This window comes from Apodemus sylvaticus, chromosome 1 (assembly GCF_947179515.1).
Source record: "Apodemus sylvaticus chromosome 1, mApoSyl1.1, whole genome shotgun sequence".
Taxonomy (NCBI): Eukaryota; Metazoa; Chordata; class Mammalia; order Rodentia; family Muridae; genus Apodemus; species Apodemus sylvaticus.
The window spans coordinates 162,253,352-162,277,667 of record NC_067472.1 but is presented as its reverse complement, the minus strand read 5'-3'; the positions used below and the strand labels follow the sequence as shown (position 1 = coordinate 162,277,667).

Genomic DNA, 24,316 nt, shown 5'->3' with positions numbered 1-24,316 from the left:
ACGCCCACTCCCATCCCCCTTTCATATATAACCCCACCCTCCAACTCCCATCAAGACTCTCAAAATTCCACCCTTCATTACCCCCCTGCAGTTTAAGCACCTTCTGCGGCTGTGCAGAGCCCTGTCCATCCCAGGAGCTCTGCGCAAGCGTATTGGTCATGGGTAGGCACCTGCTGAGTCCGCACTAGGAAAAAGTAGGAATCCCGGCCTCTGAGACTCCACATTTCAAGGGTGCTGTCTGCTACCTTGTCAGCATCTTCGTGAGGTCAGAGCTGTATCGCTGAGATGGCAGGATGAGAAAACCGCCCCACAGTCCTGTCTCAGAGGTAGCCTCTTGCCATCCACGTTAACTCCCTAGGGACAACGAAACAGTGCACCCTGAAAAACCAGTGAAGAGCGGCTCAGACTTTAATGACAGTAAGACTGTCATTTTTTCTTTCCTTCCTCTTCCTTCTTTCTCTCCGTTTCTATTTTTCTTTTCTCTTCATGGATAGCCACTCACACATACTATGTCCAAGTGGACAAATCCATTTCCTTTTGATAATCACACAGAAACTATTATTTGAAGTTGCTGCGCTTCAAAATAGTACAAATGTGTTTCATATTTCTATATTTCTATTTCTTATAAACGTATGAAAACTTACCCCCACATTATCCTCTTGGGATTTTGAGGGTTTTTTTTTTTTTTCATTTTCAAGAAATTTCACGTTTTTTAGTTTCATGTTTTGATAACTACAAACCAAAATTAACAGAAATTCATCTCAGGTGTAAGATTACTGATTGCTTTTTCCTTCACCTTGACTAAACTCCTATTTCTTTCTGATTGTCTCCCTGTTCTTAAATAATTTGCATTTGAAATCTTTCAATGTTAAATATTCCTCTGCCTTTTAAAGATGTTCTTCTCCTGGCCTCTTAGCAATTTTATAACCCAGAACCTTATCAAGCACTCGTGTGTCATATCTTCGAAATACAACACTCAGAAATAGCACTTCTAGTTCCCCATTTCTGTAGAAGCCTGGGTGTTTAAATTCTCTTAAGTGCCTGTCAGCAGATGCAGGTGGTTCAAGGGCATGAAACATCCTGTTTAGTAAGATCTTCCAGCTCTCTTTCAATAGGTCATGTCATTAGAGGAGTCTAATCTTGGTTGTGAGACATTTTCTTGGTTGACAATTGATATAGGAAGGTTCAGCCCGCCGTGGGTGGTAGTAGCATTCATCTCTGGGCAGGTGAGCCTGGTTCGTGCAGGAAAATAGGTGAATTTCAACCAGGGAGCAAGCTAGTAAACAGTGTTCCTCTGTGACTTCTGTTTCAAGCCTTGGCTTCCCTGGATGATGAACCTTAAGCTGTAATATGACATAAACCCTTTCTTTCCCATATTAGTTTTAGTCAGTTTTATTATAGCAGTAGAAAGCAAACTAACAAAGTAACGTCAAGATGTATAATTGCACCTCCCTTTTAGTGCAATGCACTTGAGTTCTGTTTCTGTCTTAATATAAATAATTCCTTGTTTGCTTAATTGTATTACATTGTCACTTCTCTATCAGTTTGTCAATTGATTTATTTTAATTAAAAACGCATTGCATATTTCCGATTTTCTGCGGAACTGCCAGATTGATTTCCAGAGTGGTTGTGCCAGTTTGCAATCCTACCAGCAGCTGAAGAGCTTTCCTCTTTCTCCACATTCCTTCCTGCATGCACTGTTGCTTGAGGTTTTGATCTTAGCCATTCTTTTTGGTATAAGGTAGAATCTCAGGGTCATTTCAATTTGCATTTCCCTGATGACTAAGGACTTTTGAACATTTCTTTAAGTGCTTCTTGGACATTTGAGATTCTTTTATTGTGATTTCTCTGTTTAGCTCTGTACCCCATTTTTTAATTGGATTATTTGGTTTTTTGAAGGTTAACTTATTGAGTTTTTTTAATGAATTTTGATATTTGCCCTCTATTGAGAGTAGAGTTAATGAAGAACTTTTTCCCAATCTGTAGGTTGCTGATTTTCCTATTGATATCTTTTACCTTATAGAATCTTTACAGTTTCATGAGGTCCCATTTATCAATTGTTGATCTTAGAGCCTGAGCCACTGGTGTTCTGTTCCCTGTGCCAATGAGTTTGAGGCTCTTTCCCTCTTTTTCTTCTATTAGATGCAGTGTATCTGGTTTTATGTTGAGGTCCTTGATCCACTTGGACTTGAGCTGTGTGCAAGATGATAAATATGGATCTATTTTCATCTTTCTACATACTGTCAGTTAGGCCAGCACCATTTATTGAAGATGCATAAGATTTGTTGTTGTTGTTGTTGTTCCAGTGTATGTTTCTGACTTCTTTGTCAAAGATCAAGTATCTATCAGTGTGGTTTTATTTCTGGTTCTTCAATTCTAGGTCATTGATTGACCTGTCTGTCTCTGTGCCAATGTCATGTGGTTTTTATCACTATTACTTTGAAATAAAGCTTGAGGTCATGTATTGTGACAAATGCAAATACCTACACCCAACCATTGGACTGAAGTTGGGGACTCTTATGGTTGAATTAGAAGAAGGATTCAAGAAGCTGAAGGGGAGGGTGATCTCATAGGAAGACTAGCAGTTTCAGCTAACCTCATCCCTAGGGATCTCAAAGGACTGAGCCACCGACCAGACAACATACACAGGAGCCAAGCAGGAAAGAGGAATGGCATGAGGAACTGTGGGAGCAGGGACTAGGAGGGGGACAATGGCTGGAATGTAAATAAATAAAGCATTTTTAAAAAATGCATTATATAAAGTGGAGAAAAACTATTTGCAATGCAAAGTGTTTCTATCCTGAACCCTTGCATTCCCTTGAGATGAAAGCTGTTCAAAAGAGCATTTCATGATAATTTTGTGGTAGAAAATTTGGAGAAGCTTTCTTTGAATCAGATATACTTATCTAGGAAAATACTGATGTACCAGGGTACAGGCTGGTTACGTCTTCTAGTAGCCTATTAGGTAACACGCAACTTTCCCTAGTTGTGACACAAGCCCATTGTGTGCCAAGTACCCTCTTTGACACAACTTCTTCATTCTCTGTCTTGGTTAGTTTTGTCAACTTCACAGGAACTAGAGACATCCCAGAAGAGGTAACTGCAATTGAGAAAATGCTTACATCAGATTTCCCTTAGGCAAGTCTGTCAGGTATTATTTTGACTGATGATTGATATGAGAGAGCCTAGCTCACTGTGTGTGGTGCTACCCCTAGACACATGGTCCTGGGTGTTTACAAAAGCAGACTGAGCAAGCCAAGAGGAGCAATCAGTAAGCAACACTCCTTCATGGCCTCTGTTTCACTTCAGACCCTCAGATTCCTTCTTTGTATTCTTGTTCTGACTTCCTCTGATCTAGAGTATAACCTGAAGGTTATAAGCTGAAATAAACAGTTCCTTCCCAAGCTGCTTTGGGTCATGTGTTTATCACAGCAATAGAAAGCAGAATAAGACATTTCCCAACTTTGAGGAGAGATAAAACTTGCATTTGATGTTGTTTGCTGTTCTAGGCTTAAGACAGTAGGTGTTAGAAATGGTTTGTTAATCTTTTCTGTGGGTGAAAATGCAGGCATCTCCTAGCAGTCACCCTACCTGGCACACTGAGCTTCTAAATAAGAAGCATGGCATAATATGTTCTTGGATATTCCCAAAGTCATAACACTGAATTCTAAAACAGCATTGAGTAGCAGTCCTGTTGAGCAGTCTACACTCTTCCTGGCTCCTTTTAATGTGTTCTTTACAGAGAAGTATTAGCACTTTCTATCTACTCTGAGGTAATGTGCTAAGTGATCATAGTCGATAGGCTTCCACTGTGTAAATAGTTGTTCACTGCATTAAAGCAGACAGTATTCTCTTGTCTCTGAAGTAGTTCATTTCCACAACCTTTACAGACCCCTTTGTCTGTTGGTGGATGTCCCAGAAATGACTGCAATGACACGGTTTAGTTATACAAATCATTATTTTATGAACTATAAATATAGCATACCGAGCAGTGCATTTCATTGGCTGTTCTATATATACATGTCATTATATGTTGCTCTCATCTATACCTGCACCCACTACTCTTCCCCACTGTCTCTGGTTAGATGCCTTCCTCTGTCAGTTGTATTCTGTTGCTTTCCTTTGCCTTTATGAGCTCTACATTCATGAGAACATCCCTTTGAAACACATATTCAGTAATAAATCTTGATAATTATAGTTGACTCCTTGTGTTTACAAGGTAACTAAGAACCAGGCTTTTCTACCTTGTTTTGCTTATGCTTTAGCTGTAGATAGAGAGAAACTTCTTTCATCTTTCCTCTTGAATTACTGTGAACTTCAAAACATCCCAAACACAGAATAATCCATGAATGAGAGGTTAGTGGTTTAAAAGTGTATTGATTCACCTTGTAGGATCAGAACTGAGTCAGTGGGTCAATGGACCTTGACTAAGATTGCTTAATTATGTAAACCCTCTTGCCTTCTATAAATCCAAGACTCACATTAGTATTCCAGAGATAGCTATAAGGGCACTGGACCATTCATTTGTCCCTCTTCCTGGCTCAGCCATTTGCCTAACTATTTTTCTTCTGCTTTTCACTGTATTTGCCTCTCCAATTGGTATTGTCAGGATGAGTGGCAGTCTTAGGTTTTCTATTGATGTGAAAAGACATCATGACCACAACTGTTATAAAAGAAAGTATTTCATTAGTGCAGGTTTACATTTCAGAAGTTTATTCTGTTATCATCTAAGCATGATAGCACGCAGGCAGACATGATTTCACCTAAAAGCATTTGTTATTAACAGTCAACCATGGTCCTTGTTTTTGTCTTAACTCTCTCAAGAATGAATGATTACAACCATAATGTTATCACAAACATTGTTGTGATAAAACTTTATATTGTTTTATTATGCTGTAGTAAAATTAGTAAAATATTATTAGTTGTGGGGGTTAATCTTTCTCTAATTTATAAGTTCAGCTTATCATATAAGTGTGTGTACAGAGAAAAGCATAGACTTTGTAGCCTCGGTACCAAATGAACTTCCAGATGTCTGTTGATATCTTGCATTGCCTCTGAAGTGGTAAGGGGGGGCTGGTGAGTTCCAAACTTCTTGCTAAGCTTCCAACACCAGGTCTTGGAGGACTGCTTATTTGGGAGTAACTTATTGCTGTCATTTGACCCCTATTGCTAGCTAAATGCCCTGTATGATCAACAAGGACTGTGTGTGCAGGTTGGTAGGTGAGTGTCAGGGTTGTTGAACTTACAACTAGTCTGATCTCTATAGACTGACCTTCATCGAGAAGTCAGGATAAAGGGAAAAACTGTTGAGCTGCACTGTGCACATATGCAGTTCTGTGGTTACGAAGCACTCAGTGCAAGCAGTCAAAGGCTGTAATTGCCGGCCTACTTGTCACTCCTTGGAGTTCTTCCCTACAACGCAAGCTAAGTCAGACTTCCCAGATTAATATCCTTCCTCAGTGCGCCCTCAACTCAGGAAGTTTCTGAACTCTGCTTAGGCTCCCTGCCCTGCCTTGTCGTATAGTCTGGAACCTTCTTGTATGCAGTCTGATCAAGTTTCATGCCACCAAAACACAGGTCATGCTTTGAATATTGTCCAATTTCCAGAAAATAACTTTTAAATATTTTGTCCTTTTAGCTGTTTATTCCAGGCTCTATTAACCATTTCTCCTAGTTCTATATAGTTTTTAAAGCTGAATTCTTAGTATCTCACTCTGCATATCACTTCCGAGACTGCAAATAACTGATCAGCTGCATTGCTCATACTTATTGAACAGTTGCCAACTATTTTAGAAAACTATTATTTCATTTTTAAGTTGGAAATTACATAACAGAGCATCATTTCCCTGCACCAGACACAGTTACTATTTATTTTATATGTGAATATAGAACTGTGTTTCAGTAGTGGATTTTAAGTGGCAATTTGCTTATATTACCCTTTATTTCCAGTATCAACCTAAATCTCTGTAATTCTAGATGGGGTTGTTATCCTATTAGTCTCCTATTATCAAAGCATAGCTCTCAATATCTAAATAAGGTACACATACAATTGTAAAAATTTAAGCGCAAATATATTTTCAAAATCTTTGCATATTATTTAATACACCAGTTTACCATAGGGGGGAAGCAGTGATGAACCATGGTAGGTAATAAAATTCAGAAGCCCACAGCCTGAATGTTACTGCAAGCTCAGGGTTTATTTTGCAGAATGGCCACACATTCCTTTATTTTTCAGATGAAGTCAAGCCATGACCTGTTGCTCAGTGTCAGAAGTCCACATATTTTGGTCTGGAGCGTGGTTTCTTCTAGAAGACTCCAGGCTTATGTCCACTATGAAGAAGCAGAACACACAGTTAAAAAGAAAATGCAATTGAAATTCATGTAAGAAAAATTCATGTGAACTATTAATTATCTCCCTCTCATGATTGACATCTTCCTATACAAAAAGTATTGCATACACATCAATCTTTAATAGCAACAAAGGCATCCTGCAGTATATCTATATACAGTCCCTGCAGTCACTATATATATATATATATATATATATATATATATATCCAGAAAATTAGATAGTTTTCATTGATAAAATGTGAGCTGGACCAGTGAGATGGCTCAGCAGATAAAGGCACATGCTGACAAGCCTGTAACATACATGATGGGAGGAGAGGCTGAACTTCTACTACGTTATGTATTTATACTATGGCATATGCGTGCTCATCCAACGACATACGCTCCACAACAAACAGATCAAAGGAAGTTTTAGATTTTAAACTGGATTATCAAGGAATAAACGTGCAGCGGAATCTTGCCTGCACATTTCTAAGTGAAAGGAACCATCACTTCTAAGAGTTCCATACTGGGTGATTTCTACAATGTGACAACTTGCTATGGACAATGGATAGAAATGGTGACAGGTCAGAGTATTCCTCAGTTTTGAGGAAAGAACAGACATGCTAGATGGAATACAGAGAACATTATATTGTATGTGAAGTGCATGAAGCTGATAAAATAGCTAAAAAATTTTATATGAAACAATCATTGCTTGAAAACAGCCAGGGCTCACTTGTCAGTAGAAAGCAAAATAGATTAAAAATGGATTTTCAACCAGAAGAAAAGTAATTCTGACATTCGAGGAGAGTGACAGCTATTTCAGATAACCAAAAGAGTGTCAAGTCAGAAGGCCGTCAGACCTCTGCTGAGCCACAGAATATGCAGTTGAATGCTGCTATAAGAGGCTCTTGTATGACAGACTGCATTGTAAAAGATTTAAATACCAGTAAAAAAAATGTATCGAGGGCCAGAGATGGCTCAGAGTTAGCAGTTCTAGCTCTTAGATGCCCAGTACCCTTGTCAGGTGGCTCACCACCACCTGCAACCCTAGGGCATGTGACAGCCTTTCCTGGACTCTGTGGGGATTTAGACAAACATGGCATACACTCATATATAAGAATACACATATAAAAGTAAATATGTGTGTATATATATATATATATATATATATAAACATATACTGATGTATATACACATATGAAATATATATATTTATATGTATTTACATATATGTGTACATTTAAATATATGTATGTGTATGTATATATGTATATATATATATATGTATATATGCACACACTAAGTTACAATCAGTGTAGATAATTTTCTAACATTTTTTTTTATTATTCGATATAATTTATTTACATTTCAAATGATTTCCCCTCTTCTAGCCCCCCCCACTCCCCGAAAGACCCGCAAGCCCCCTTCTCTTCCCCTGTCCTCCCACCCACCCCTTCCCACTTCCCCGTTCTGGTTTTGCTGAATACTGTTTCACTGAGTCTTTCCAGAACCAGGGGCCACTCCTCCTTTCTTCTTGTACCTCATTTGATGTGTGGATTATGTTTTGGGTATTCCAGTTTTCTAGGTTAATATCCACTTATTAGTGAGTGCATACCATGATTCACCTTTTGAGTCTGGGTTACCTCACTTAGTATGATATTCTCTAGCTCCATCCATTTGCCTAAGAATTTCATGAATTCATTGTTTCTAATGGCTGAATAGTTACAATCAGTGTAGATAATTTTCTAACATTTTAAGTGTTCAATTATAGGCTAAGTAATTAATTTTAGGAGCTTTTGTAACTCATTTTTTAAATAGTGGAATCAAAGATTTAAATAAATAAGCTGGACCAAACAGCAGACAATATGGCTTTGAAGATCAAACTCCATGTCATGATCAGGAGACAGTTTCTAAATAAATGTAAACAATGGGAATTTGGTGAGAGGAATTTTAAAGGGTCTCTCCAGGCTGACATTCCAAATTCTTCCAGAGAAAATTAAAGAGCAATCAGATGCATTAGAAAGGAGCTTGTCAGAAGCATGCGGAATACTGTTCATTTCCGTGAGAACCACACACTTACCAGGATTCCTGGATCTGGAATCGGGGTAGGCCTTGCGAACCTTTTCCCCAGTTTCCTCTTCTCTTTCTGTAGGTTTTGCATGTACTGGATACGTTTTTCCACAGACTTAAGGAAGATTGAAAAACAACAAAACAAATAGAACCTCTCAGAACATAATAGCACCAACATGTGACTCAGTTTGGGCTTGTGTCAATATAACAATAAGAGTAATGCATAGTCTACTTAGTGGAATAGAGGTAGGGGGAAAGTCACAAAGCAAACCCACTCAAAAAACTTTGTTTTCCAAATTGTTGTTCATAGCTGGAAAAGAACCACACTCTGGCATCAGGAGTGCCTCCGGGGGCTTCTTTCCTCTTGATACCCACATCAGTAGCATGCATGCATTCTCTAAACTCATGGTCATGCATTTTCAATTTTATTCTTAAGGTATAATTTCTTTAAAAATGTTCAGAGGATTTTTTCCATATATAAATAAGAAAACGGGTCCATGATTTAGTCTTATTGCATGCCTTATTCTGCACACAGCCTTTTATGTCACCATTGTGTGGCGCATGTGAGGACCAGAGGCCCAAGGACTGAAAGCTGCATAAAGAGATGTCACACAGTGACAGTGTCGAGACACCTGCTGCTGGGGATGCTCTGCACAGGGGGGCAGTCCTCATGTCAATGAAGAGCTAGTTTGCCCCACGAGCCAGACATCCCTCTCCTGGGTAAGTAAGCAGAAGGACTCTTGTGCAAGGGGAGGACACCTGTATTACAGAGCCCACAGTGCCGCTGCTCATTAAAGACCAATATTGAATTAACCCAGTGTAGCAAACAAGAAAAAGGACTAATGCTTTGTCCTACAATAAAATAATAAGCAGCAATGAAAATAAAGGAACTACAATTATACACAGCACTCAAGACTAAGGAACTAACATTAAGCTTTGTGACTCTGATTTATAACATTCAAATTCAAGGAAATGTCAGCAGTGCACTTAAAGAGGCACACAGGGCCATGAATTGAAAAAGAGTGCCTAGAAAATGGTATTTGAAATAATGTTTATGTTTTTGAGAGATGTGGGGAGGTAAAATGGGGAGGTAGCCTCTAGGTGGATTTCAAAGCAGTGTTAAGTCTTTAAGTTCAAAGTCTTAAGCATAAAATCTCTTTTATTACTCTATAATTTATATATGCTGCACATGGTATATATATATATATATATATGTGTGTGTGTGTGTATGTATTGCCATATATGTATATGTATTTATGTATACATAAACTACACACATATCTGTGTGTATACACACACACACACACACATATATACACACACAACATAATCAAAACATAGTAAGGTAGTCTCGGAACCCCAGATGGCTGAGAGATGCATTGAAGAGGTGTCTAATTAATGATCGTCACACGTGCAGGCATAAGTTAAAAACAATTGAAATAAAGTTTACCTGCCTGGTCGAAACATCTGAAGGATGGTGCCTTCGTGGTCCTTCCTACATAATAAGTAAGAATGCACACAAAGTCAAGATAATGCAGAAAGGAGAGCCTATCTCTTTAAAATCTGTTACAGCTATACTTGGCAGGCAAGAAGCAGGACAAAAGCGCAATCAAACATAAATGAAAGAGGGTGGAGAGCAGGCTCTGAGCCACATTAGAGGGTAGAGTGCCGGGTTCACCCAGAAATAAAAGATTTACAAAAACTAAAAAAAAAGTGTTACAATTCAGTTGACAAACTAATTTCCAGCTGCTGACCAGTGTCTATGAACAAGCAGGTGTAGTTTTTAATGTGGCTCACAAATCCAGGAAATTGGAGCAATTAAAGTCACAGCAAGCATGGCTAGTCCTTTATGAATCCCATTTCTCCTTCTCATAAAGAGTCTCTTAAATACTTCTCTTCCCAACTTTAATCCAACTATAAGCTTGAACTTGAAAGTAAATCTCCACTCCATGTTTCAGCATCTAGAACTTGACACAGTGTGCCCATGTTCCTCATTTCTGCAGTTCCCAGTTCCTACGGAGCAAACACTTTGGTCTTTTTCATACTCAGTGGTCTTCCAACCAGCCTAGGGTCTAGTCTGTTCACTCAAGATTTCTAAATCCCAGTCCCCAAGTTGGAACCTTACATGGCTGGAGCTGAGTACATGGGGTTGCAAGCCTAGGGCAGAATATAGTTAAAGACCTCAGAGGACTCACTGGGTAGACTTGTGCAGGCTCCTCTTCCTTAACTCGAAGGCACATGCTGCAGAGCTTTAAGGTGCCCTAGGCACCTACTGCCTAAAGTGCCACTCAGTGCCTCAGGCCCTGACCCTCCCTGCCATCACAATTCTCTTTATTTTCTCAGCTTGGGCCCCGCCCTTTCCCTAACTCCAGTGTCCAGGAGGCTGATGCACAGCTGGCTTTCTATAAAACCTTAGGCTACTGTACTTCCCTGTATACTATGCCACACTCCAAAGCCACACACACCATCTGAATGTTTTGTAGGACAGCCCCTGGTTAGTGCATCTAACTCAGAATCCCTGTTTGTCTCTTCAGTCTCTCTGCTGTTCTGATTCTGAAATCATTTTTCTTATTTTTTAAATCATGATTTCCAGTTGGACCAGCACAACTCTCTACTTTCCTATATCCTGGGACTTTCAGTAGAAAGTGGGCAGAGACTGGAGAGGGGATTGAAAATGGCTGTGTTATACTCAGCCTTTCTGCTAAGGTAAGTCTTCAGAACAGCTCTGCATTTCTGTCCTTATAGGCATTTCCCATTTATCCTAAGCAGAATTCTCTCCAAACTGTTCATTCTAGTTTGCTTTTTAGTTACCTTGATAAACCTCATCTGGTGGTTTAATGAAAATGGCCCCACACAGGGTTGTGTATTTGCATCTTTAGTCACAAGCTGATGAAATGTTAGCAGGTGTGGGCTTGTTTGAGTCTGTCATTTGATGTCTTAGGGTTTCTACTGCTGTGATGAAGTGCCATCACCACAAAGCAAGTTGGAGATGGAAAGGTTTATTTGGCTTATACTTACACATTGAAGGAAGTTTATCCTTTAAACTTAAGGAAGCCATGGCATGAACTCAAACAGTGCAGGAACCTGGAGGCAAAAGCTGATATGGGCTTTGAAGTTTCAAAAGCCCACATCAGCCCTCCTACAAGCACTCCTTTCTCTGTCTCTGCCTAATGTCTGTGGATCAGGATATAAAATTCTCAGTTACATCTCAGTATACTCACACTTGCCTGCCTGCCTGCCCTCGTGCTCCCTGTCAATGATGATAATGGACTAATGCTCTGAAACTGTAAGCCAGTCCCAGTTAAATATTTTCTTTTATAAGAGTTACCTTGCACATAGCGTCTCTTCACAGTAATAGAACACTAAGACATACCATGACCACTTCCAGTCTGAGCTGGTGCCCTGAGTAGACCTTGGGCACTGGCTCCACACCCAGCCCCACAACACCCAGAGGAAGCTCAATAACCAGATACTCTAACATGCCCAGGATATCAGGATCACAGGATCACAGGATCACAGGATCACAGAGACAGCTGGCCTCTGAGGAGTTTTGACCCAACCAGGATCACAGGAGGGACAGGCTCCAGTCAGAGCCAGGAAGGGTAGGTAGCAATAGAGATAACCAGATGGCAAGAGGCAAGTGTAAGAACATAAGCAACAGAAGCCGCAGCTACTTGTCATCATCAGAATCCAGTTCTCCCATCATAGCAAGTCCTGGATACTCCAACGCACAAGATTCGGCTTTAAAATCACTTGTCATGAAGATGATAGAGGACTTTAAGAAGAACATAAATAACTCCCTTAAAGGAATACAGGAGAACATAGGTGAACAGGTAGAAACCCTTAAAGAGGAAACATAAAAATCTCTTAAATAATTACAAGGAAATACAACCAAACAGGTGAAGGAATTGAACAAAAGCATCCAGGATCTAAAAATGGATATAGAAACAATAAAGGGAGACAACCCTGGAGATAGACAGCCTAGAAAAGAGATCAGGAGTCATAGATCAACAGAATACAAGAGATAGAAAAGAGAATCTCAGGTGCAGAAGATACCACAGAAAATATTGATAGAACAGTCAAAGAAAATGCAAAATGCAAAAAGCTCCTAACCTAAAACATACAGGAAATTCAGGTCACAATGAGAAGACCAAACCTAAGGATTATAGGTATAGAAGAAAGCGAAGATTCCCAACTTAAAGGGCCAGAAAATATATTCAATGAAATTATAGAAGAAAACTTCCCTAACCTAAGCCCATGAATATATAAGAAGCCTACAGAACTCCAAATAGATTGGAACAGAAAAGAAATTCCTTCTGTTACATAATAATCAAAACACCAAATGCACAAAACAAAGAAAAAATATTAAGACAGTAAGGGGAAAAGGTCAAGTAACATATAAAGGCAGACCTATCAGAATTACACAGGACTTCTCACCAGAGACTATAAAAGCCAGCAGATCCTGGACAGATGCCATATAGACCCTAAGAGAACACAAATGCCAGTCAAGACTACTATACCCAGCAAAATTCTCAATTAATATAGATGGATGAACCAAGATATTCTATGACAAAAACAAAGTTACACACTATCTCTTAACAAATCCAGCCCTACAAAGGATGATAGATGGAAAACTCCAACACAAGGAGGGAAACAACACCTTAGAAAAAGCAAGAAACTAATCATCTTTCAACAGTCCAAAAGAAGATAGCCACACAAACATAATTCCAACTCTAACAACAAAAACAACAGGAAACGACAATCACTTTTCCTTAATATCTCTTAACATCAATGGACTCAATTACCCAATAAAAAGACATAGACTAACAGACTGGATATATAACTAGGACCGTGCATTCTGCTGCATAGAAGAAACACACCTCCGTGACAAAGACAGATACTTCCTCAGAGTAATAGCCTGGATAACAATTTTCCAAGAAAATGGTCCCAAGAAACAAACTGGGGTATATCGAATAAAATAGACTTTGAACCAAAAGTTATCAGGAAAAGATAAGGAAGTACACTTTCCTATTCATCAAAGGAAAAAATCTACCAAGATGAACTCTCAATTCTGAACATTTGTGCTCCAAATGCAAGGGCACCAACATTCATAAAAGAAACTTTTCTAAAGCTCAAAGCACACATCGCACCTCGCACAATAATAGTTGGAGATTTCAGCACCCCACCGTCATCAATGGACAGATCATGGAAACAAAACAGAGACACACTGAAACTAACAGAAGCTATAAACCAAATGTATTTAACAGATATCTATAGAACATTTCATCCTAAAACAAAAGAATATACCTTCTTCTTAGCATCTCAGGGTACTGTCTCCAAAATTGGCTATATAATCAGTCACAAAACAGGCCTCAACAGATACAAGAAAATTGAAATAACCCCATGCATCCTATCAGATCACTATGGAGTAAGGCTGGTGTTCAATAACAACAAAAAAACAATAAAAAGCCCACATACATATGGAAGCTGAACAATGCTCTACTCAATGATAACTTGGTCAAGTAGGAAATAAAGAAGGAAAATAAAGACTTTTTAGAATTTAATGAACGTGAAATTACAGCATACCCAAACTTATGGGACACAATGAAAGCAGTGATAAGAGGAAAACTCAGTTCTGAGTGCTTCCAAAAAGAAACTGGAAAGAGCATACACTAGCGGCTTGACAGCACACCTGAAAGCTCTAGAACAAAAAGAAGCCAATACACCCAAGAGGAGTAGAAGGCAGGAAATAATAAAGCTCAGGACTGAAATCAACCATGTAGAAATAGAAACAAAAAGAAGTATACAAAGAATCAACAAAACCAGGAGCTTGTTCTTTGAGAAAATCAACAAGATAGATAAATCCTTAGCCATACTATCCAGTGTATGCAAAGTATGGATGCTTTGGTCCTTCTTAGAAAGGACTCAAAGTACTCATGGGAAGAAATACAGAGACAAAATATGCAGCAGAGACTGAAGGAAAGATCACCCAGAGACTTGGGTATCTATCCTAGGATAGATATTTAGGATAGACTGGGGATCTATCCTAAATACTGTCACCAAATCCAGACACTACTGTGGATGCAAGAAGTGCATGCTGACAGGAGCCTGATATAACTGTCTCCTGAGAGGCTCTTCCAGAACATTAGCAGTACAAATGTGGATGCTTGCAACCAACCATTGGACTGAGCAGAGGGTCTCCAGTGGAGCAGCTAAAGAGAGCAGCTAAAGAAGGATTGTAGGAACTGAAGGGGTTTGTAACCCCATTGGAAGAAAAGCAATATCAACCAACCAGAACCCCCAGAGCTCCCAGGGACTAAACCACCAACCAAAGAATACACATGGAGGGACTCATGGCTCCAGCAGCATATGTATCAGAGGATGGCCTTGTCTGGCATCAATGGAAGGTTCTGTGAAAGCTTGATGCCACAGTATAGGGGAATGTCAGGGTGGGGAGTTGCCTAAGGGAACACCCTCATAGTAGCAGGGGGAGGGGGATGGTATAGGGAGATTCCAGAGGGGCACCAGGAATTTGAAATGTAAATAAAGAACACACACACACACACACACACCCCACACATACACATATTGTGACCAAAAGCAGCTTAGGGAGGAAGGGCTTATTTCAGCTTATACTTCCATATCATAGCCTATCAATTGAGGGAAATCAGGACAGGAGCTCTAGGCAGGAACCTAGTGTAAAACACTATTGAACCTCTGTCTCAGGTACATCTCTCCATTTTCTGTTTCCATGTCATTTTGGCTCAGGCCCCTCTTCACAGATTATGTTGGAGAGATTTATTCTCTTCATAATCCTTTCTTTATACACATAAATTTCATGCTCAGAGCTCATCTTCATACTAATAATGAAATAAGCCCCTTTGAGCAACAACTTTATCACCTTTTTCTCCCTCGTCCATCTCTCCTTCTTTCATGCTGTACTGGAACTCATCAGGTAGCTGAGGAAGACCTTGCACTCTGAACCTCCTGCTTCTCTCCCAACTAGAATTCAGATGAGAGCCACCATATGTGCTCTTATGTGGTATAGAGATAGAAGGAATTTCCTGCATGCTAGGCACACATTCTCCAAGTGAGCTATGTTCCCTGTCCCTCATCCTGTTTCTTAAGGAACCAACAATGGCACTGGTCTGCATCTGTCATCTCCATTTCCTTGTATCTGCTTAAGTCTTGCTTCATACAACCTGATTCATCCCTCAGTGGTGACTGGTTACTGCCTCAAAATGGTCATTGGCTCTCTTTCTGCTGTCGTCATTGTATGGCCTTGTAACATGTTAGTAGCTGCTGAGAATGCTTACAAACATAACTGCCCACGTACTGTGCTAGAAAACATCAATGACCCCCTTTTATAATGGAATCTGTTATTTTTCTATTATGATAGTTACAGGTTGTGAGTAGGATGTTAACAGACTTATTCTTTTTTTCCTGTCCATTCAGTATTATATAAGAGTAATTACTGTTTTAAATTAATTATTGTTTATTTACATCCCAAATATTGCCTCCTTCCCAGTTGGTCCCCTATACCAGAGTTCTTTATCCCATCCCCCATCCCCTTTGCCTCTGAGAATGTGCTCCCCCAAAGGCATCCCCCTTCTCTGGGGCATCAAGTCTCTACAGGATTGTGTGTATCCTGTTGCACTGAGGCCAGACAAGGCATTCCTCTGCTATGTATGTGCCAGGCACTTTGGACTAAACAATTTATGGTTTTTTGTTGGTGGCTTAGTCTCTGGAAGCTCCCAGGGGTCTAGGTTAGTTGACTGTTGGTCTTCCTATGGAGTTGCCATACCCTTCTGCTACGTCCGCCAATCCTTCCCCTAACTTTCCCATAGATGTCACCTACTTCAACCCAATGAATGGCTGTAAGTGTCTGCATCTATCTCAGTCAGCTGCTGGTAGAGTCTCTCAGAGGACAGCCATGCAAGGCTTCTATCTGTAAGCACAACATAGCGTCAATAATAGTGTCAGGGTTTGGTGACTGCTCATGGGATGGATCCCAAGTTTTTCTGGTCATGGGTTAGGCATTCCTTCATTCTTTGCTCCATTTTTATCCCTACAATTCTTTTAGGCAGGAGCAATTTTGGGTTGAAAGTCTGGTAGATGGGTTGATGTCCCCATCCCTCTACTGGGGGTTCTTTGCCGTGAATTCCTTATCTGTCCAATACTTTTAACATGAAGGGATGTTAGATTTTGTAAAAGACATTTCAGCATCTAATGAAATGATCATGCCACTTTTTATTTGAGTTTGTTTATATAGTGGATGATGTTGATGGCTTTTTTTTTGTGTGTGTGTGTGTGTGTAATATTGAACCATCCCTGCATCCCTGGCATGCAGCCTACTTGATTGTGGCAAATGATGTTTTTGTCGTGTTTTTGTATTTAGTTTGTAAGAATTTTATTGAGTGTGTTTGCCTTGATATTCACAAGCAAAATTTGTTGAAGAACTTCAAGATCTTATCTTTTACTTTGTTGGGTCTTTGTGTGGTTTAGGTACCAGAATAACTGTGGCTTCTTAGAATGAATTAGTTAGTACTTCTTATATTTCTAGTTTGTGAAATAGTTTGAGGAATATTGTTATTATCTCTTCTTTGAAGGTCTAATAGAATTTTGGACTAAGATTATCAGGCCCTGTGTTTTTAATGAGTACTTCTATTTCCTTAGGGGTTATAGAACTATTTAAATAGTTTATCTGATCTTTATTTAACTTTGGTATATGGTTTCTGTCTATAAAGTCATCCATTTCTTCTAGATTTTCCTGTGTTGGCAAGAATCTGCCTGTGTAGTACCATCTGATGATCTTTTGAATTTACTTAGTTTCTGTTGTTATGTTTCCATTTTCATTTCTGATTTTCTTAATTTGGATACCGTCTCTGTGCTTTTAGTTAATTTGTCTAAGGGTTTATCTATCTTGTTGTTTTTCTAAAGGAACAAGCTCTTGATTTTGTTGATTTTTTTTGTATTATTGTCTTTGTTTCTATTTAATTGTTTGTATCCCCATGTTTGACTATTTCCTGTGTTCTACTCTTCTGGGGTATGTTTGCTTCTCTTTGTTCACATGTTCTTTCACATGTGCTGTTATATGTTGCTAGTATAGGATCTCTCCAATTTTTTTAATGTACTTAGTGCTATGAATTTTCCTCTTAACACTGCTTTTACTGTGTCCTCCAACTTTGGGTATGTTGTGCATTCATTTTCATTGAATCGTAGAAAGTCTTCAGTTTCTTTATTTCTTCCCTGACCAAGTTATCATTGAATAGAATTGTTCAATTTTCATGGGTATGTGGGCTTTCTGTTGTTTTTCTTGTAGAAGTCCAGCCTTAGTCTGTGGTGATCTGATAGAGTGCATGGGATTATTTCAATCTTCTTGTATCTCTTGAGGCTTGTTTTGTGTCTCTTTATATAGTCAATTTTAGAGAAGGTTCGACAAGGTGCTGAGAAGAGGGTATATTATTTTGTTTTTGGATAAAATGTTTTGTAGATATCTGTTAACTCCATTTGGGTTATAACTTCTATTAGTTTCACTGTGTCTCTGTTTAGTTTCTGTTTCAAAGGCCTATGCATTGGTAAGAGTGGGGTGTTGAAATATCCCACTATTATTATGTGATGCTCAATGTATGTTTTGAGCTTTAGTAAAATTTATTTTATGAATGTGTGTGTCCTTGAATTTGGGGCATAGATATTTGGAACTGAGACTTTGACTGGATGAATTTTTCCTTTGATGAGTATGAAGTGTCCTTCCCCATCTGTTTTGATTACTTTTGATTGAAAATCTATTTTATTGGATTTTAGAATCGCTACTCCAGCTTGTTTCTTGTGACTGCATAGAGAACTTTTGTCCAGGCCTTTACTCAGAATCAGTACTTGTATTTATTGCTGATGTATGTTTCTGGTGTGCTACAGAGTCATGTTTATACATCCAGTCTGTTAGCGGCTATCTTTTTATTGGGGATTTGAGTCCACTGATGTTAAGAGATATTGATGACCATTGATAATTTCTGTTATTTTTGATGGTTAAGGTGGTAGTGTGTGTGTGTGTGTGTGTGTGTGTGTGTGTGTGTTTGTATATGTGTGAGATTCTCTTATTTTTCGTTTGTTGTGATTTAGTTAAGGTCTTGTGTTTTCCTGTTTTTTTTTTTTTTTTTTTTTTTTTACCTACCTTGTGTTAGAATTTTCCATCTAGTATCTCCTGTAAGGCTAGATTAGTAGGAAGATATTTAAATTTGATTTCGTCATGTAATATCTCGTTTTTTTCTTCTGTGGTGATTCAGAGTTTTGCTAGTTTGAGCTGTCTAGGCTGGTGTCTGTGGTCTCTTTGCGTCTCAATGACATCTTTCCAGGATCTTCTTGTTTTTAGTCTCTGTTGAGAAGTCAGTTCAATTTTGGTAGGTCTGCCTTCATATGTTACTTGGCATTTTCCCTTATGACTTTAAATATTCTTTCTTTGTTTGGTACATTTAGTGTTTTGATTATTGTGTGGCTGAAGGATTTCTTTTCTAGTCTAATCTATTTGGTGTGCTGTAGGTTTCTTGTACAATTATGTCCATTTCTGTTTTTAGGTTAGGGAAGTTTTTTTTGTCTATAGTTTTGTTAAAGATGTTTTCTGGCCTTTGAACTGGGAATCTTTACCCTCTTCTATTCCTGTTATTCTTACGTTTGATATTTTCATTTTGTATCAAATTTCCTGGATGTTTTGGGTTAGGAACTTTTTGCATTCTCTTTGACAAATGTATCAGTTTTTTTCTCTTCCATCTCTTGTATTCTGTTGGTAATGCTTGCATCTGTTGCTCCTGTTCCCTTTTCTAGGTTTTCCATCTCCAGGGTTGCCTCCATTTGCAATTTTTTTATTGTACCTATTTCCATTTTTAGTTCTTTAACTTTTTTGTTCAATTTATTCACCTGTTTGATTGTATTTTTCTGTTTCTTTAAGGAATTTATTTGTTTCTTCTTTAAGGGATTCTATCTGTTTACCTGTGATTTCCCGTATTTCTTTATGTCCTCCTTAAAGGCCTCTACTATCTTCACGAGATGGGATTTTAGATCAGAATCTTGCTCTTCAGGTGTGTTAGGGTATGCAGGGCTTGCTGTGGTAGGAGAACTGGATTCTGATGGTGCCAAATTGCATGGGATACTGTTGCTTCTGTTGCTTTTGTTTCTGTGCTTACCTTTCACCATCTGGTTATCTCTGGTGTTAACTGGCCTGGATGTCTGGGATTGAAGCAGGCCTCCTGGGAGCAGGTAAAGCTGTGTGACCTAGTTTAAAGCAGGCCTCTTGAGAGGCAGGCAGTGCTGTCTCTGCTTAGAGCAGACCTCCTGTCTCCCTGGTTAGAGCAGGCTGTCTGTGTCCCTATTTAGAGTAGTCCCCATGGGAGACAGGCAAGGCCTAATTACTTTTAAATTTTAGGCTGTGTGTTATGTTGAAGTTTTCCTAATGAACAGAGCTATAAAAATGAGTTTTATGTAAAGTAATGCCAGCAGAAGAATGGCTTTGTAAATGTATCTTCTGTGAGTTGCAGAGGGACTTGTATAAGTAAAGGGTTAGTGCTTTGTTAGTGTAGTCTTTTATTACAATTGCTTTTCCCCATGCTGGGGAGCATACTCAGGGCATGGCATGTGCCTGGCAAGTACTTCACTACTAACAAGGCTGTAATTTAAACACAGTTTGTTCATTTTTTTTGTACAATTATCAGTGAATTCTCATTTTACACTAGATGTATATGTCAGTTTGTCAGTCTTCAATTCACTCAACAAAGCCCATAAGAAATCGCGTATGTATCCAGGAATCCATTTTTCTATTTATACCAATTATTGGCATGTAACATTAGTGCATATATTAAATATCTTTTATTTATAATATAATTTGTTATGTAATGACTGTATGACACAATTTTCAGTTTTCTATAGCTACAGTTAATTATGGAATCTAAGTTATAAAAGTTTTAACTGAATTTATTAATTATACCTGTTTTGACTTAGCTTATTATTCTATGCTGTCAGCAGTATGTGTGTGCATGTGTGTATGTTTATGCATGTGTGTGTATGTATGTGTGTGTGTGTGTGTGTGGTATTTCCTGTATATACTTTTTAATGTGGATATGTTTAACATGAATATGCTTGTGTAAGCACACAAGTGTTAGAGGAAAGATGTAATGTCTAACAAATTTTATTGCTCATCTGTACCTTTAAGTTTTTATAAAAACTCTAATTGAACATGCAGAGTACTGATTCTTTTTTTCTTTTCTATTTTTTTTAACTCGATATATTCTTTATTTACATTTTAAATGATTTCCCCTTTCCTGGATTCCCCCCTCCCTGAAAGTCTCATAAGCTTACTTCCCTTCCCCTGTACCCCAATCACCCCCTTCTTCCTTCCCCATCCTGGTATTCCCCTACATTGCTGCACTGAGCCTTTCCAGGATCAGGGGCCTCTCATTACTTCTTCTTGGGCATCATTTGATATGTGAATTGTTTCTTGGGTATTCCAAGCTTCTGGGCTAATATCTGCTTATTAGTGAGTGCATACCATGTGTGTTCTTTTGTGATTGGGTCACATCACTCAGGATGACATTCTCCAGTTCTACCTACTTTCCTAAGAATTTCATGAATTCATTGTTTTTAATAGCTGAGTAGTATTCCATAGTGCAAATATACCACATTTTCTGTATCCATTCCTCTGTTTAAGGACATCTGGGTTGTTTCCAGCTTCTGGCTATTATAAATAGGGCTGCTATGAACATAGTTGAGCATGTATTCTTATTACATGCTGGAGAATCCTCTGGGTATATGCACAGGAGTGGTATAGCGGGGTCCTCCAGTAGTAGTATGCTCAGTTTTCTGATGAACTGCCAGAATAATTTCCAGAGTGGTTGTCCCAGCTTGCAACCCTACCACCAGTGGAGGAGTGTTCCTCTTTCTCCACATCCTCGCCAGCACCTGTTTTCTCCTGAGTTTTTGATCTTAGCCATTCTGACTGGTGTGAGGTGAAATCTCAGGGTTGTTTTGATTTGCATTTCCCTGATTACTAAGGATGTTGAACATTTCTTTAGGTGCTTCTCAGCCATTCGATATTCCTCAGGTGAGAATTCTTTTTTTTTTATTCGATATATTTTTTATTTACATTTCAAATGATTTCCCCTTTTCTAGCCCCCCACTCCCTGAAAGTCCCTAAGCCCCCTTCTCTGCCCCTGTCCTCCCACTCACCCCTTCCTACTTCCCCGTTCTGGTTTTGCCCTATACTGCTTCACTGAGTCTTTCCAGAGAATTCTTTGTTTAGTTCTGTACTTCATTTTTTTAAATGGGTTTATTTGGCTCTCTAGTTAGGCTCTAGAATCTGGCTGTTCCCACCTCCCTGGCATGCACTGCCACAACCAGGTTCTTAGATGGGTTCTGGGATCTGAACTCAGGTTTCCATGTTTGCATGTCAAGATACTTTACCCCCTGAGTGTTTTCTCTTCCCTAGAGAATGTTTCAGTTCTTACCCCCAGATTACATGCTGACTGGTCAGCATGCCCTGTCATCTCCAAATTTGCAGTGAAAGTCTTCAGGGAACAGGGACACGGGGGATAACATTCTCTGGAGCACAGCACATCCTTTACCCTTTACCTTGATCATCCTAGTTTTCATATCCATTCTGTTACCCTGTGGGTTTTTTGGCAGGTGGGGCATTGAGTCCATTGAGGTGTAAGAGATATTAATGAACAATGATTGTTAGTTCCTTATATTTTGATGTTGCTGATTCTTTCTCTCTCTCTCTCTCTCTCTCTCTCTCTCTCTCTCTCTCTCTCTCTCTCTCTCTCTCTCCCTCCCCCCCCTCTCCCTCTCTCTCTCTGTGTGTGTGTGTGTGTGTGTGTGTGTGCACCCAGGGGAAGTCATGCTGTGTTGGGTATGCTTTAAGGAATACTAGCTGGTGGCAGGTAGCGGCTTATCTGGGAATACTAGCATAGCCTCTGGTAAAGCAGAAGTCTTATTCCAGAGTTGTGGTCTGGAATATGGAGCCCAGAGGAGAGTGTACAGTTGGTAGCCACTGGGAGGATTTTGAGGAGTGTTGGTGGGTGGTAGGCAATATCTTATGTGGTGTCCTTAGAATGGGCCTGGCCTCTGGTAAAGCAGCCAGAATTGTGAAGACTTAACGATGATTAGTTTGCCTTAGGTTGAATTGTTGATCTGGTTACACACTGAGCCAGATTTACAATCATCCAGTAGTCATTATGTTCTATCATGTCATCCTTATTACAACAGACTCTTTTCAAGTATCCTGTTGAAACCTAGTCCTGTTTTATGCTACATGCCATGTTAAAGGTTGTTACCTTATGTCACTGTAACTCTGTAGATGATTTAGATGAATTCTAGACTTCATGTTGCCCACAAAATAATCAAGAAAATACAAAGGGACAGGATGGAAGCAATAGTTTTGGTGGATTCCCTTCTTACTCATAGTAATGATTTGAAGCTAAAGACAAATCACAGATGTCTGGATTAATTAGAGTGATAATTAACCCTATGCAGGAAAACTATTCTTAATTTCATAACCAAACATGCATTTTTAAAATGAATTTTTTAGCAATGAAGTTATTGCTAAAATCAAAGCAAAGTTGGAATTAACAGAGCATCTGAGGGATCTGAAAATGTTGAGTCCTTTATTATGCATGTGGTATGACTTCAGTGGTTACATGTGTGGGGTGTATTTATTAGGCAGTATGCACTGGGGACTAGTGAGGGGTGTGCCTTAATGTGAGGTCTGATTTTGATTATTTTTCCCTTCCCCTTAACTCCTCCCAAATCACAATCACCTTAGTCTTGAGTTTATTTGAGAAAAGTACCACTTTTACTTTAGTTTTACTGATAGAAAGAACTCCTTTCGACAACAACCAAATTCTTTTTTTATATATATATCAACATGTTGCTTTTATTTAAAAGAACTGTAAGTAATTCTATCATTTAATAGAAATAATTTGGAAGATACAGATAGATATACATTCACAAAAATGTTTATACAAATTTGCTGTCATACCATTTTTAGTGATCCATTAATCTATGCTTTATTTGCATTTCTATATATATTGATTTTTCTTTATTTATATATTTTTAATTTACATTTCAAATAATTTCACTTTTCCTGGGTCCTCATTCCCCACAAGTCCCATAAGCCCTCTTCCCTCCCCCTGTTCCTCCATCTACCCCTTCCCACTTCCCTGTTCTGGTATTCCCCTCAGACTTTTGCACTGAGTCTTTCCAGAACCAGGGGCCACTCCTCCATTCTTTTTGGACCTCATTTAATATGTGGATTATGTCTTGGGCTAATATCCACTTATCAGTGAGTACATACCATGATTGATCTTTTGAGACTGTGTTACCTCACTTAGTGTGATGTACTCCAGCTCCATCCATTTGTCTAAGAATTTCATGAATTCATCATTTCTAATGGCTGAATAGTACTCCATTGTGTAAATATACCACATTTTTTGTATCCATTCCTCCATTGAGGGACACCTGGGTTCTTTCCAGCTTCTGGCTACTACAAATAGGGCTGCTATGAACATAGTGGAGCATGTGTCCTTATTGCATGCGGAAGAAGCCTCTGGGTATATGCCCAGGAGTGGTATAGCAGGGTCCTCAGGAAGTGCCATGCCCAGTTTTCTGAGGAACCAACAGACTGATTTCCAAAGTGGTTGTACCATCTTGCAGTCCCAACAGCAGTGGAGGAGTGTTCCTCTTTCTCCACATCCTCACCAACACCTGCTGTCTCCTGAGTTTTTGACCTTAGCCATTCTGACTGCTGTGAGGTGAAATCTCAGGGTTGTTTTGATTTGCATTTCCCTAATGATTAATGACGTTGAACATTTCTTAAGGTGTTTCTCAGTCCTCCAAAGTTCTTCATGTGAAAATTCTTTGTTTAGCTCCGTAC

At 39.0% G+C, this 24,316-nt stretch overlaps 1 protein-coding gene across 1 annotated transcript; it reads right to left on the bottom strand.

Moving 5' to 3' along the window:
* Window positions 1–7,184: 7,184 nt before the first annotated feature.
* Window positions 7,185–10,640, bottom strand: Ccdc179 (coiled-coil domain containing 179). Its single transcript, XM_052189375.1, has 4 exons — window positions 10,596–10,640; window positions 9,851–9,895; window positions 8,411–8,515; window positions 7,185–7,250 (listed from the first exon to the last, which is right to left on the bottom strand). The coding sequence occupies exons 1-4, from the start codon at window positions 10,638–10,640 to the stop codon at window positions 7,185–7,187; spliced, it is 261 nt and encodes an 86-aa protein (XP_052045335.1).
* Window positions 10,641–24,316: the final 13,676 nt, after the last annotated feature.